Source organism: Urocitellus parryii, chromosome 2 (genome assembly GCF_045843805.1).
Source record: "Urocitellus parryii isolate mUroPar1 chromosome 2, mUroPar1.hap1, whole genome shotgun sequence".
NCBI lineage: Eukaryota > Metazoa > Chordata > Mammalia > Rodentia > Sciuridae > Urocitellus > Urocitellus parryii.
In genome coordinates this window covers 168,742,789-168,759,162 of record NC_135532.1, presented here as the reverse complement: position 1 = coordinate 168,759,162, position 16,374 = coordinate 168,742,789, and the positions used below count along the sequence as shown (strand labels likewise).

At 31.4% G+C, this 16,374-nt stretch overlaps 1 protein-coding gene across 1 annotated transcript in view; it reads right to left on the bottom strand.

Annotated features, from left to right (window-relative positions):
• The window catches only part of Stxbp5l (syntaxin binding protein 5L), a 326,221-nt gene that overhangs the window by 159,989 nt on the left and 149,858 nt on the right, over positions 1–16,374 (bottom strand). Inside the window, exons 11-13 of the mRNA XM_026395287.2 lie at positions 9,880–10,034; positions 4,813–4,885; positions 689–836 (exon numbers count right to left, since the gene is read on the bottom strand). Coding sequence (XP_026251072.1) covers positions 689–836; positions 4,813–4,885; positions 9,880–10,034 — 376 coding nt within the window. The remainder of the gene's footprint in view (positions 1–688; positions 837–4,812; positions 4,886–9,879; positions 10,035–16,374) is intronic.

Sequence of the window (16,374 nt, the reverse complement as noted above, 5' to 3'; positions counted from 1 at the left end):
AAAACTATATTTTAGTTAATGTTACCATTCATATAAACAAATAAAAGAAGTATTTTTAATTGTACAAATACAATGTTGCTACATGAATCATATAGTCTGTGTGCTACCCATCTTTTATGATGCCATTTTAACATAATGTTAAATAAGTAGCGCCTCTTAGAGTTTTTCACCCCAATATAACTGGGCAAATAACAGAAAGCACAATATATAGTCTGTGACAATTGCAAATATTTTCATCTTGTAGTAAACATATAAAAAAATAAGTTTTAGAATGTTACTAACAAATGACTTTAAATAATTATTTTTCCTAATCATTATTTAATAAACGATAAACTAGGGAGAAATGACACAAATGTCTTAAAATATAATCCTTCATCTAAAATAATTAAAGGTTACATATTTTTATTTTAATGTTAGTTTAAGTATATAGCATACAAGTATGTTAATAAATATATTAATATCTTTGTATATAATTATATACTTAATGTATAAGAAATTTATATTTTTGTAGACTTAAAACTATGTAAAATTCAGAAAATTTGGATTTCAGAAGTTCTATCACTTATGATGCCAGATTCTGATTTCAAAAGAATTTAGCTCAAGTCCTTTTGTATGGAAAGTCAGAAAATAAAAGGAAAAAATATGTCAAAATGATATGAATATAAGAAAATTTGCTTATAATTTTTACCTTATTACTGTATCCTTGTTTTTTATGCTTGACTCCTATAGAATACAGTACTAAAATCAAGTCTGGAGGGCAATCGGCAAAATATGCTGTGCATGTAACTGGTGATTCATGAATGTCCATGGGATATGGATTTTCAAAGATAGGAAAACTAATAGATAAAGAAAATATATTAGTGTCATTTTGCAAAGATAAAAAAGAATTTTATAAAAAATATTTTTTATAAAGTAAGCTCTAAAATGTCTCTAAACATTAATTACAAATTTCACTTGTTTTCTTGTACTAAAATACAAGAATTACACAAACCAAATGCCTTTTTAAAACAGTCATCTATAAAATGTAATATTAATACAAATAGAAAAGTACTCAAATTGATTTTCTTCTCAGAAGCCAACATTCCACAGTGGCATATCTTTGATAATACAAATAAAATGAATTAAAATTAAACAGAATATATGCAAAAAGTTCACTCATTAAAAATCATATTAAATGTGTATTTCACATAAATAGTTATATAAAATATGCAAATATTAAAGTATCAGTAAAATTTGATATTTTCTAAAGGGAGGTTATAAATAGGCAATTTTTTAATTTTTTGAAGGAGTAATTAAAAGATGTGCATACTGGTAGGTGTTTGCGTATCTGTGAATGTTTTAAAGATCATTTCCTAAGTAACAGAGCTGGAATGAAGATTTATGGATGTAATGAATTTCCTCAAGCCTACTGTAATTTTAAAAAGGAATGAATACAGAATAAAATAAAAAATCTTGTAGCTATAATGTATTCAAAACATCTCATGTAACAGGCACTGTACAACATGAAATGAGTAGTAGTCTATGCTGCCTCTGTTCAAAGTCTGTGATCACACTACTTCTGATTTAATATTATTACTGGGGGATGGATGTTAAAAATAATTTTCTCTTATTATTAGTAACATAATTAGGAATTTAATCCAATCATGAGCGAATATAGTGAGTGTGTGGATATGTGTTTGTATATGTGATGGGGAGTGTGTTGACAGGAATTTTCTTTCTACCACTCTGAAATGCTGCAAAGGTATGATATTCCAGATAAAGATAACAGTACATACAAAATCAAGTAGAAAGGAGCTAGACATAGTAAAGAACAAGTAGGCTAAACTAGATAGATTAAAATTTCTGTTTCAAATTATAATTAACATTTCTGAGATTGAAGAATTAGATAAAGGGCAGGGGATGTGGCTCAAGCGGTAGCGCGCTTGCTTGGCATGCATGCGGCCTGGGTTGGATCCTCAGCACCACATACAAACAAAGATGTTGTGTCCGCCAATAACTAAAAAATAAATATTAAAAAATTCTCTCTCTCTCTCCTCTCTCTCTCTCTCTAAAAAATATAAATTAAAAGAATTAGACATAAAACAAATAATCTGTCTTCCAGACTTACATCTTACAATTTGGTAATAGCAAGAGGTAACAATGATAGGCTCCTGACAAGGCACTGAAAAGAGAAACAAAAATTTACTATAGCTTTTTATATGAAAAAGTAAAAACAATGCCGTGGAAACGAAAATAAGAAACCAAGAAGAAGAATTTGTACACCCTATTTTTTTCCTTCATGTTGGAAATTAAATGGTAAGAGAGAGAGATTTGAAAAGGACTCCCAAATTACAACTTGTTTCAATACTCAACATATCTACTTAAAAGGAATATATACTATCAGTTTGGACATGTTAAATTTCATGTAAAAGTGAATGAAATGGGAATATCACATAAGTCACATGTGTTAAAAAAGCAAAAGTCCAAACTCAAATTGGATCAGATACCTAGGAATTTGACCAAGCTATCTACTCCTTAGTATTTATCTGAAAGAACTAAATATAGGTTCATCAATGTTTATAGCAACTCCATTCACAAAATACAAGTTATGGAACCAGCCCAAGTGCCTGTCAATAGATGAAATTGATAAAGAAAATGTGATGTGTATACACACACACACACACACACACACACACACAATGGAGTTTTACTCAATCATAAAGAAGAATAAAAATATGGTATTTTCTGTTAAATGGATGCTAAGTGATAAAAGCCAGAATCAGAAAATCAAGAGTTGAACATTTTCTCACATATGTGGAAATGAGACCAAAAATAAGGAAAAAAAATCATATGTGTGAATCCCATGAAAATGGAAGGGACATAAGTGGAAAAGAAAGGGATTGAGGGTGAGGAAAAGGGAGGAGGAGTGGAATGAAATTGAACAAATTATGCTATGTACATATGTGAATTTGTCACAGTGAATTTCACCTTTATGCATATCTATGAAGCATTAATTTAAAAAGCTATAAATAGAAGTTAGACCAGTAGAGTAACAAAGGAGAAGGGAGGGAAGGAGGAAAAGGAAAAAATTCTAGGGACTGAAATAGAACAAATTATATTCCATGCATGCATGTGATTACATAAAATTAAACCTCATTATTACATAATACACTAATAAAACATTTTTTTGGTGGGGGTATCGGGGGTTGAACTCAGGGGAACTCAACCACTGAGCTGCATCTCCATCCTAATTTGTATTTTATTTAAAGATAAGGTCTCATTGAGTTGCTTAGCTCCTCGATGTTGCTGAGGCCTCAGCCTCCCAAGTACCTGGGATTACAGATATGTGCCACCATGCCCAGCAAACATTTTTAAAATGAGAAAAAAAAGAAAAAATAGTGCTAAAAAGTAAAATGTTAGATAAAACTTGTAAACTAAATGTAAATTCATATAAAGAAATGAGAATCATAACACATGTATAGCAACTTTCATGTTACACATATTTTGCCACAATGAAAAGAATTTAATAAACACACTGAAAAGTGAAGTATTAAAGGTAAGTATAGTGAGTCTTGGAGGATACTAGACAGGTATGAAGAACCAACAAATATTACATGCAAAGCAGAGCTGAGCACCAAGGAGATCAGAAGAATACATTTTAATAAAACTTACAAAAGAACTTGTTAGATGAAGAAATATAAATCCTTACATTACACAAAATTGTCAAGTTTAATGTTCATATGTAGGGCTTTCCAGAATTCAGTTACGATGATCTTAGAGTCAAAATCCTACATCTCCATCACATTATTGACATATGTGGCAAATTAGTATAAAGAAGAACATTGGCTCTTATATTTACAAGCTATGTTGAAAGTTTAATTCAAACTAATTTATTTAACAAAAATTTATTGAGAACCTAATTCCATGTGAGCATACAACCTCTCATGGAGCCTATTGTTTATTAGGGAGACAATGTTTAAACAACAAAGGGAAAATTGTATCTATGTCAATATGAAGTAAGGAATATGAGGGCTATGAAGTATTAGGATATTTGACCAAGATTTCTTTTTAATTAGGAAGTGATTTCTAAGTTGAGATTCCTAAGATATTCGGAAAAAAAGATTGTTCCAGGTAAAGGGGAAAGAATATACAAAATTCTTCTTTAGACATAAGGGATTAAAATCAGTGGGTCTAGAATACACACTGAGGGAAATTAATTTCATGCCTATCACCATTTATAATAAAAATGTATAGCCTGAAGACAATGTTCATCAATTTCAAGTCCCCTGCCAACATAAGGGAGCTGAGAGCACCACTGTTCCAGAAATATCCTCTATTTGTTTCAAATGTCCACAACATAATGTAAAAGAATAGAAAGTAAAAGAAGACCCCAATCCTCTCTATCCCCAAGATCCCGCTTATCACATGTCATTTTCATTTAATCAGTTTTCTTCCAGTCAATAGACTAGCTGCCATCTGTCTGTTAACATTTTTTATAACAATTGCAAGTTTTCGTAACAATTGTTTTTGCTTATTAATGAGATGTCAGAAATGTGATCCACTTTATGTACTGAGTCTTCAAATGCTTCTATCCAAATATCAGGTGTTGTCTTAAAGATATCTGAAAATATTCTCAGTTCTCTTTTGGATTAATTTTGATCATTTAACTAAATCATATTTCTGTAATTTTGGAAAAACAATTTTTCACATAAAGAAAACTAACCATCTAAAGAATACTAAAAAGTCAATTATCTAAAATGTACTTTCTTCAATTTAACTGTAATGAAGAGAATTTTAAAATAGTTCATGTTAATCTATATGTAAATAACTTACTTGCTTTGTGTCAGATCAACTACAATGAGATCTTTCTCCAGAAGTACGACGACAGCATAGGGTTCTTGAAATTCTACAAGTAAACATTTAAAAATTTAAGTTTTCAGATTGCATTCATAAAAATCACCAAAATTTCATTTTCTTTAGTTCTTATGCAAATAATTATTATTAAATGATCTGAGAAGACCAAAATAAAAACAAAAATGGCAGAGCACTTTATAAAACTATGTTGTTTTTCTCAATTTTAATGTTAACATTACTTTGGAGAACAAGAAAAAATGAAACTTAATACTATGGAATTAAATACATCAGATAATTATGGAGTGGTGATAGTAATGAGTTAGGTGAGGAGATGAGGTTATCACTTTCATTTACAAGTAATTATACTCTTTGTAACCTTAGTATTTTAGATCTGATATCATGCCTACATTAGATGTACTGAGGAAGTACTAATTCTGTTGCGATATGATCCATATTCACCTCCCTATGAAAGTAACAGTACTTGTACTAAAGTTTACTTTCAATTTAATGTGACTTAACACGAATGCTGCCAATATAATGAAAATGAATGAAATTCAGAGTTAGGAGGACTGTGTTAAAGTATAATATAGGACAGTACATTCTTTTGCTGTCATTTGAACAAAAGAAGAGATAAGTGAGTGCATATATACATAGATTATTTTGAGGAGAATAAATAAATTGGTAACATTATTGTCTCAGGAAGGGCATTAAGAAACTTTTCATTATTTTTTGCTGTGTATTGTATCTTCTCTCTTCTGGTAGTTTGATGTATGAACTGTTTTAATGGTGCAAACAGAGATTGCCTACTCTGTGCCTAGGAATATATATCTAGAAAAAGCAGAGAGTATGAGAATAGTCTAATATGTTTAAGTTTCTAAAATCTAACCTTCCCTCCCTCCTTCATTTTCTTTTCCCTTAAGAGCCAAAATAACAGAGCACTTTATAAAACTATGTTGTTTTTCTCAATTTTAATATTAACATTACTTTGGAGAACAAGAAAAAATGAAACTTAATACTATGGAATTAAATACATCAAGCAGCTACTGAGCCTATTCAGGTTTTTTTTTTTCCTTCTTCCAATATATTACAGAAACTGTTTTATGAACAATGGATATATGGGAAATAAGACTGTCAAGGTACTCTTTCTCATTTAGTTTACAGTACTCTTTGTCATGTAGTTGGATGTTTTCCAACCATGAATAAGTAAAGAAATAAGAAAGTTTCTGGAAATTATGTGTGCTATGACTACGGTTAGGGATAGGGATAAATTAGGACATAAAAATTATTTACATTTAGAGGAAGAGGGATACTAATTTAGTTAGAGTCAAGGAAGTCATTGCTTTTTTATAATAAAGGACTAAAGGAAAGTTATAGCAAAAGAATTATTCTCAATTTAAGGAAGACATTTATAAACAAATTTTATGTTCATGATATTTGATTTTCAATAGTTAGAATACTTATTATTATTTTTCCATTTTATGCTATAAAACAGATACAAAGAAGTTAAGAGCTTGACAACAAGGTTATGCAAGCAGTACATGATCAAGCTAAAACTTTAACACAGGCCTTCTGACTCTGAATCCCACCTCATTTTCATCATATTAGCAGTTTATACTGGCTATGTTGAAAATTATTAAATCCTAAATCCAACAATCACTTGGCAGGAGTTTTGTTCAAAGGATTCAAATCTTGGATGTGAAATTTAAATACTGGAATACATAATTTTCATAGTCCCTCCAGACCCAAGCAGCTATTGAGCCTATTCAGGTTTATATTTAAACCCACATGTGTATGAGAGAAAAACTGTAAAACACAAAACAAAATCCTGAAAAAGAGCTGGCACTTGCTGGTGCATAGTACTTGGATATATATCTATGTGACAGAATGTCTATATACTGTTTGCTATTCAAATTGTTCTCAAATTGAAACTTTCTCTCTTTTTCCTTGTCTATAGAGTTGTTTTAAGGTTTTCAATCTTGTTTCAATGTTTTGTTTTTCAGTTTGAAGAACAACAGGGTTCCATGTGACTAGTTATTATCACTTTGCCTTCTTTCCTTACTGGTTATAAAGTAAGGGCTATTAAAATAACTGAGACACTGATATGTATAAAGTTATAAATAAATCATAATTTTAGGTAATTATATTTGTTTTAGTTTACTGTTGTTCCTTACAAATAACAAAAACTGGCAGCAGAGGTCTCAACTTTATAGAAGTACCTTATATGCTGTGATGACTAATGAACAAAAAAATTCTTTAGGAATCAAAGTTAGGTTCAATTTTGTATCTACTATTTACTAAGAGTTTTAACTTGGGCAAATTAGTTAATTTCTTTGACTTCCAATTAATTTACCCATTGAAATGACACAATAATAACTAAAGGTTAGATGTACATGAAGATGTTTATTGGAAAGCCTGGCAAAGTAAGTGCCAGCTGCCAACTGTATTCTTCATCTATTGGATTGGTTTATTCCTGACTTTAATCCTAGCCTTCAACATAGTAAAAGTGTTAATAACTTGGTTTAACCTATGCACAATGTTTGTCATTATGCAACTACAAAAAGATTGAAATCCTGAATTTATTCATATGAAATAATTAAAATTTTAAGTGAAAAAGTATGATATAGGATAGTGCATACAGCATGCTGTCGTTTGTAAAAAAAAAGAGAGAGAGATAATATGTAATTAAATGAGTACATAAATGCATAGATTGTTTTAGGGAGAATACATAAGTAAATTAGTAACATCACTTGTCTCTTGAAGGGCAATGAGAAATTTTTCATTATGTATTACTGAGTATCATTAACCATTTTAATATTTAAAAACACATTTTAATAGTTAATAAGATACATTTATAATTCACTGGTAAAATTAAACTACTTCTAACCCCTAGCAAATGAAAAGTTCAATATTCATTACCAATTGTAAAACAGAGATTTATATATGTGTTTTAGAAGTAATAGGCATGGTTGCAGTACATTTATATTTTATTACATATCATTAGAACTTACCCTAACTTCTCTATTGGTGTCTAGAAATGTTATGTTTGTTCTTTGCAACAACACATTCTCAATTTTTATTACTGGCATATCTTCTTCCTCAAGCTATTAACAGAAAGTATTTTCCCAACTTCAGCTTTTGGTCCTTTACTCTTTTTGCTTTTTCTTCCTATATTTCTTTGTTATTCATTCTCATAAATCCACAGAACATTTATATTCTAATGATTTATGAATAAATATTGTTAAGACTTTTTCTGTCCTCTCAACTACTCCACTGACTCAGTCTTTCTCTTTTCAAAAACTACTATTGTGCATGAAACCACTAATCTTAAAACATGTGGTTATTGCTGGCTCATTTTTCAAGTCGGTCCCTAATCCAGTTGTTCACAAAATTCAGAGGATTTTCCTCACTGAACTCTATAGGTAGTGTTTTAAACATACATTATTACAAAAGTCTCTCAGTTGGAATCTGGATTTAAGATTTCAGTGTCTCTCTTCAAACCTACATACTGTTTTTGAGTAAATCTTACTAAAATTAATGCTTTCTTTCATTTTAGCATTTCCTCAAAATTCTTCATAGTTCCCTATTTCCAAAAATCTCTAAAACAGAAATTTTTTTCTAAATTGATCTCACACAAGCAAACCTTACAGTTTTTGAAATGATTATCAATATCCTTTATAAGGTCTACCTAAATCCTAGTTTTCTGTGATGTTTTTATGAATATTTCAGTCATCAAGTATTTATCAGCCTATTAATTCATACATTATATTCTGAATCATACAACTCAGCATTTAATTAAGGTCTTAAAATTACTTCAACTCAGCAAGTCATAATTAGGTCACTCATCTGATCAGATTTTAGGCAACCTGACATCAGAGACCCAGTTTCATATTTTATCTGTTTGTCTAACAAGTCTTTGTACTAGTGAGTGCATAGATGCATTCAATAAATATTTGATGATTGATTAACACAGGTAATTTCTTTCTAGTAATTCTGGACATAAGCTGTACATTGATTGTTATTTATTCTACCTTTTAATTATGAAACTCAATAATTTAAAAGAAATTAATGCATTTAATAATGAAACACAACATGCATATCTTCATAGTTTAAAAAGTATATTCACTTGACCTTCCAAATGGGGACAATGTTATTATTCTCTTTCTATAAATGAAATGAAATGTAAAATGTCTTGCTCAATATGACACAGCCAGAAAGTAGCATAACTAAACCATAAACCCAATATTCTGTCCTCAAGTTCAGTGCTCTTTCCCCATACTTATGTTCCCTCTTAAAAATGTAATAATCTATACACATATTATGTTCTTCAATAATAAGCTCATATTTCATTTTTACATTTTCATATTTCTCAGTTTTAGATATCATTAAAGTATTTTATCACTATTAGATTTAATTATACAGTTTGCATGGATTTAAAATAGTTTCTTCATTTACAAAAAGCTTTTATTTATACTCAGCTTGATAAAAATATATACATCTCTCCTTCTGAATATCCTCTGACTAATCATTCTCAAAATTGAAATAAATCACTAACCACACATCAGCAATCCTATAGTAATCAGATGTGCTGCAGTTGCATCTGAACCAAAGCCAGATGTGAAACAGATGCAGCACCACCATAGTTACAGATCACTGATATCGGGTAAGTGCTTTAACTTTGATTGACTTTGGGATGGGATGGGTGGAGCTGGTCTAGGAGAGACTATTAGGAGACCTCAGTTTCCCCAAGTGATTTTACCCTGGACCCCTATCGGACCCTCCCAGCTCAGCTTCCACCATCCTTATCAAAGTTTAAAGCACTTACCTGATATTAGAACCTGAAACGCCAGCACTGCTGCACTACATCTGTCTTACTTCCAGTTTGTCAAGTAGGTACAATTGCAGAACCTGCTCCAGCACCTGTAGCTCACAGTGTACCACAGTGGATATCTGCTGCCAAAACTGAAAATATTGAACCTTAATTTTGTTAGGAACTTCTCATTTCAAAATGATTTTTTCAATAATTATAGTTTCATTTTAGTTACTTACCATTTGGATAGGGTGTTTCACATAAAGTTAGAAATTCAACAATAGGATGATCCATTTCAAGTACTGTAATTGCTTTTCCATGCATGATGGTTAAACTTGGTCTTCTGCAAGCTTTGTCATAGGACAGCCCACCAGAGAATATTATGAATGGTTCACTACATAGGAAAAAAAGTTAATGAGACTGAGAAGTCCTTTAAGATGACACAAAGTCAAAGGACCGAGCCTTTAAAGAACAGGCTCACATTTTCCCTTTTCTGGATATACATTCTAACCACTAGAATAACTAATGGATAAGCCTAAAGGTGTTGGGAGTGGTGTTGAGGAAAACCAGTGAGGTTGGAGATAAGTGGAAGTGCTCACTGACTCTCAAAGGAACATCTTTTGGTTCCCAAATTCTTTACAACGACCCTCAGAATATTAAAGTTTTTATTAGACTATCCAGTAAATTAGTTGGAATCTGGAGCTCCAGATCCCTAAAAGATAAAATAAAGCAAACTAATACATAATGAAATGTGACATTAAAAAATACAGGATAGAGGATGACAAGAAAATTTTGGATATGGAGTCTTTGTGGGGAAAAGTTTATAATAAAAAGATGGAGACAGATAACATGTAAAGGAAAAATAGTTTACCAAAGATAATTATGATCCCTTCTCAATTTTACTTATGGATAGCCAGCTACATCTATCTTGCTCAAGTAACTTAAGAGTAATCTTTTAGTTTATTAGTTTTCTAGATACAATTAGATAATAGAATAGGATTGAGATGATTATTAACTATTATAGCTGCCTGAAAATTATGAAATAGCCTCACAATTTTTCACTTTCCTCTTAAATAAATACCTATATATCTTCAGTATATGTATCAGGAAAAAATATATTGACCTGAGATAATTTCAAAATGTAAAAACAAAATCAAAAATATTCTTCCCCAAATAAGTTTATAAAAAGAACTGGACACTTTAACTGTATCAAATTCTTTGAGAATATGCTTCCCTAAGTAATTCACTTCTGTCCTATCTGTTAAACTAGAAATTATGAGATTTTCTTTTTTTTCCATTTTGTATGGTTCACAGTACCAAACATTTGCTAATCTTATGCTGGCAATATAATAACAAAGACTTTTTAAAGTTTATATCAAAACCTTTATAGCAAATGCCTGTCGTAATTTTTCTTTAGAATGTTGTCTTAATATTTTAACACAAGCACATGAATAGTAAAGAAAAATGTTCTGACTTATTCTTTCCTCTGCATTGGTTTGAGTGATGGTCTTGCACCAGTGATTTGACATAGTAAATGACCATCTTACTAATGGTGATATTAAAAAGCATGGTTGCTCTCTTTTGACCTAGATATTTCCTTGTATCCTATAATACATTATAAACATTAAGTATATATAATTTATTTATAGAAAATTAGCAAGTACAGGCATACAATATGTCTTTCCCAATCTGGACAGTTAAAGAAGGAAGAATCATTTCAATAATTTATATTTATTTCACATTTCTCATAGTTGTCAATGAACTACAGTCAAATTTAGACTAAGAATCATTATGATTTCTTTTAGGCTGTGGATATTTGGATGATCTTTATTTCTTAACTAAATTAATGCATAGTCTAACATTTGTACAGCCTTCAGTAACCTAGAGGGTTTTTAGATTGCCTCTGTGTTGCTAAAATCACAAAGAGTCTGTGCTTTAAGTATGAAACACCTAATATAATCAATTTGTCTTTATTTTGATGTTGTAGATTGTGGCCTATTTACCTGTGGCAACATCTCTCAGTACTCTTAACCTCGGTGCTCCTCTGCTTTTTAGCCTCCTTGTGCTTTAAGCTTCAGGTCAGAGGTAATTTTCTTTTCTTTTTCTTTTTCTTGGTACCAAAGATGATTGAACCCAGGGATGCTTAACCACTGAGCCACATCCTCATCCTTTTTTATTTATTTTGAGACAGGAGGTCTCAATAAATAGCTTAAGACTTGGCTAAGTTGCTGAGGTTGGCCTTCAACCTTGATTCTCCTGCCTCAGACATCTGAGCAACTATGATTACAGGCATGCACTACTGTACTCCAGAGAGGTAATTTTGTAATAAAGTAATAATCATGAAAAATAGATACAATGTACTAATATAGCCAAGTACATGGGATAATAGTAACTATGATCAATAACATGATTTTTCTATATTACAAATCTAAAGAATTAGATCTACATATGGTTAGATTACCAATAACTAGAAGAGTAATGCAATAATTTAAGAGTAATGCAATAATTCACACAATGTGGAATACAATGACTCTAATAATGACAATAAATAATAGTAATTTCTACTTATAAAGAACCCACCATGTAACTTTAACAAACTTAGGACATTTTATGCCTTATGCATGATTTCATGTAATCCTCACAAGCATCATAGTGAAATAAGTACTGCTGGTGAGGATAAAGGTTCAAGAGTTAATCAAAACTTCCAAGGCCACACAGAGGTCTTACTCCAAAAGCCAGATCTTAATCAGTATTTTATACTGCTTTTATTTAAATTCCTAAATCCTAAAGTACCTTCTCTTCATTTTCATCCTTTTCTCTGGAACCAAATTGTTATCCTTTAAGTCCTATTTCTGACAGCTTCTTTCCCAAGAAGAATTTCCCTGATCTCTGTCTCACAGTTCTCCCCACTATCCTCAAGGCTTTGATGTTAGATGCCCTTTTTCTGTGTTCCCAAGTTTCTATAAATTACCTTACATGTTTTATAAAAACTACTAGTTTATGGCTTTGCTTCTGCTACTAACACATAACAAATTCAAAAGCAGCCAGTAATTTCATTTTAGTACAAAACAAAGCACACAGTGCATAGAATATAATAATAACTTAATAACTGTTATTTTAGCTGAATTAAAATAAATCTTATTAAATATTTCATATAGAAATATTTTTAAAAGGGCCTCTGAGCAACAAAATAGACATCATTAAGTCCCTGGATCATATACTTCATCATGGAAAACTGTCAGATATTCACATAAACCTCATTTTACAAGTCTGGCTTTTGTTTTTACAGGTTTTTAAAAATATGAAATTAAGAATAATTAATATCAAGAATCAATAAATGGGATGAATTCAAACTAAAAAGTTTCTTTTCAGCAAAAGAAACAATCAGTGAGGTGAATAGAGAGCCTACTAATTGGGGACAAATTCTTACCACACTCATGTCAGAGCACTAATCTCTAGAATATATAAAGAACTCAAAAATCTTAACACCAAAAAAAACAAATAACCCAATCAATAAATGGGCCAAGGACATGAAGAGACACTTCTCAGAAAATGATATACAATCAATCAACAAATATATGAAAAAAATGTTCAACATTTCTAGCAATTAGAGAAATGCAAATCAAAACTACTCTAAGATTTCATCTCACTCCAGTCAGAATGGCAGCTATTATGAAGACAAACAACAATATGTGTTGAAGAGGATGTGGGGGAAAAAGGTACACTGATACATTGCTGGTGGGACTGCAAATTGGTGTAGCCAATATGGAAAGCAGTATGGAGATTCCTTGGAAATCTGGGAATGGAACTACCATTTGACCCAGATATTCCTCTCCTCAGACTATACCCAAAGGACTTAAAAACAGCATACTACAGGGACACAGCCACATCAATGTTTATAACAGCACAATTCACAATAGCTAAACTGTGGAACCAACCTAGATGTCCTTCAGTACATGAATGGATAAAGAAAATGTGGTATATATACACAATGGAATATTATTCAGCTTAAAAGAGAATAAAATCATGCATGTGCAGGTAAATGGATGGAACTGGAGAACATAATGCTAAGTGAAATTAGACAATACCCCCAAACAAAATTCTACATACTTTCTCTCATTTAAGGATGCTGATTCATAATATGCTGTGGGGGAGGGGGATGAGAGGATTAAATGAACTCTACATAGGGCAAAGGGGAAAAGGGGAAGGAAGGAAGGGGCCATATGCAATGGTCATCATTACCAAAGTACATGTATGAAGACACGAAGGATGTGTCTCTACTTTGTGTACAACTAGAGATATGAAAAATTGTGCTCTATATGTGTAATATGAATTGTAATGCATTCGGTTATCATATATAACAAATTAAAATTTAAAAAATTTAAAAAGATGAACACAATATCTTTATTTATTTTATTTATTTTTATGTGGTGCTGAGGATCGAACACAGTGCCTTACATGTGCAAGGCAAGTGCTCTACCACTGAGCTACAACCCCAGCCCTATAAGTTTAGCTTTTAAGACTCTTAGTCTATAGAAAATCAAAGACCAAATACTAGTAGATAATAAGTTTAAAATTATACGAAGTTCTCATGGTACAATACTGAAGGGGAAAATAATTTAAAAACAAATACATGAAAAAGAAAAAACAAAACTACAAGGTGTTGGGAATAAATAATAGTCCCATACACTTCAATACCCTTGAAGTATAGCACTATATAACAAGTGGTGTAAATAACAGTGAACATGAAAACACAAGTTTAAACAATAATTACTGTATTGAGAAGAGAAGAATCCCAAGATGGCAGGTTAGTGGCACCTACTACTCACTTGTCTCCATGAAAAAAGAATTAAAACAAATAAAATGTAGCTTCTCATAGAGATGGGGATCATGCGATAATAATGCAATTCAATATAAGAAAGACAGATTTGAAGAAACTGATAGATGTTGGATTATGGAATAGAGTGAAACAAAAGGGCCAGTACCAACCACGGAAACATGGTAGAGGGAGTTGTGCACCTTTTGGGTGGCAGTAGAGGAGAAAGAGGGAGAGTCTCACTGGTACAAGAATCTGCACCCCGCAGAAATACAGGCTAACCAATTAATATTCCTAAGATTTGCATGGTGAAATGACTTTAGAGAAGTTCTCTCCATTTCTCTGCCTGTACACAGTGCTCTAACTGATAACCATCTTAAGAAGGGCTATATTGAGATTATTTCCTTGGGAATGATCATGTAGGAGAACAGAAGGCACTTTCCTTTGGAATTCAGTGGGTCATTGAAGAAATCAGGGAAATTTACAAATTCCTAGAATCAAATGAAAATAGAAATACAACATACAAGATCCTGTGGGATACAGTATAAGCAGCACTAGGTAAAGTTTACATATATTAATATCTACATGAGGGGGGGTAGAGGGAGGGAGACACATGCAGGGGAGAGCGAGAGCGCACTCAAGGAAATAAGCTATTGGTACAGCCAAGGTCATAGAAAAACAAAAACATATTAAACCCCAAACCAGTAAAATGAAAGAAATAATAAAGACCAGTGACTAAAAGAACAATAGAAATGATCAATAAAACACAGAATTGATTCTTTGAAAAGATAAGCAAAATTTACACACCCTTACCTAAACTAACCAAAAGAAAGAGAAGACCCAAACAAGTAAAATTAGTGATGAAACAGAAGAAAATACAATTGATACCAATGAAATTAATTTGGATCACTAGGGAATATTTTGAAAATTTATATGATAATAAACTAGACAATGTAGAGGAAATGAACAAATTCCTGGACATACATGACCTACCAAGAATCAGGAAGATATAAAAAACCTGTATTGATTGATAACAAGTAAACAGATTGAAGTAGCAATAGAAAGTAAAGCCCATGATTTGATGGACACAATGCTGAATTGTATCAGACTTCTATGAAAGAACCAACATCAAGGTTCCTCAAACTATTCATGAAATATGAAAGGAAGGAACCCTTCCAGAGTCAAGCCAATCTTACTGTGCTACCAAAACATGACAATGACACGGCAAAAAAAAAAAAAAAAAAAAGAGAGGCTAATATCATTAATGAACAAAAATGTAAAAATCCTTAATAAAATACTGATACATTGAATTAAACAGTATTAATTACACAATTAAATACACTATGATTCATTCCAGGGTTGCAAGGATAGCCCACAATATATAATTCAACAAATTTAAAACAGCATATGAAGATAATCATGGATAAAAATTGTGTTATCAAAATAGATGCAAAAAAGGCCAAAACTCTACATTCCTTCATAACAAAAGCCTTGAACACATTAAGTTCAGAAGGAGCATATCTCAACAAAATGAAGACTATGCACAATAAACCCATAGAAAATATCATGCTGAATGTGTAAAAACTTAAAGCATTTCTTCTAAATTCAGGAACAAGAAAAGGGTGTCCACTCTCACCAATCTCATTCAATATAGTAGTAGTAATTTTAGCCAAAGAAATTAGGATACAGAAAGAAATAAAGCCAAAGAAACATGAAAGGGGGAAGTAAAATTATCCCTGACAGCTGATGATATGATTCTATACTTAGAAAATCCTAATGGAACCACCATACGATCCAGCTATCTCACTCTCTGGTATATATTCAAAGGAATTAAAGTCAGCATACTACAGTGATGCAGCCACATCAATGTTTATAGCAGCACAATTCATAATGGCTAGTGCCCTTCAATAGATTGGGG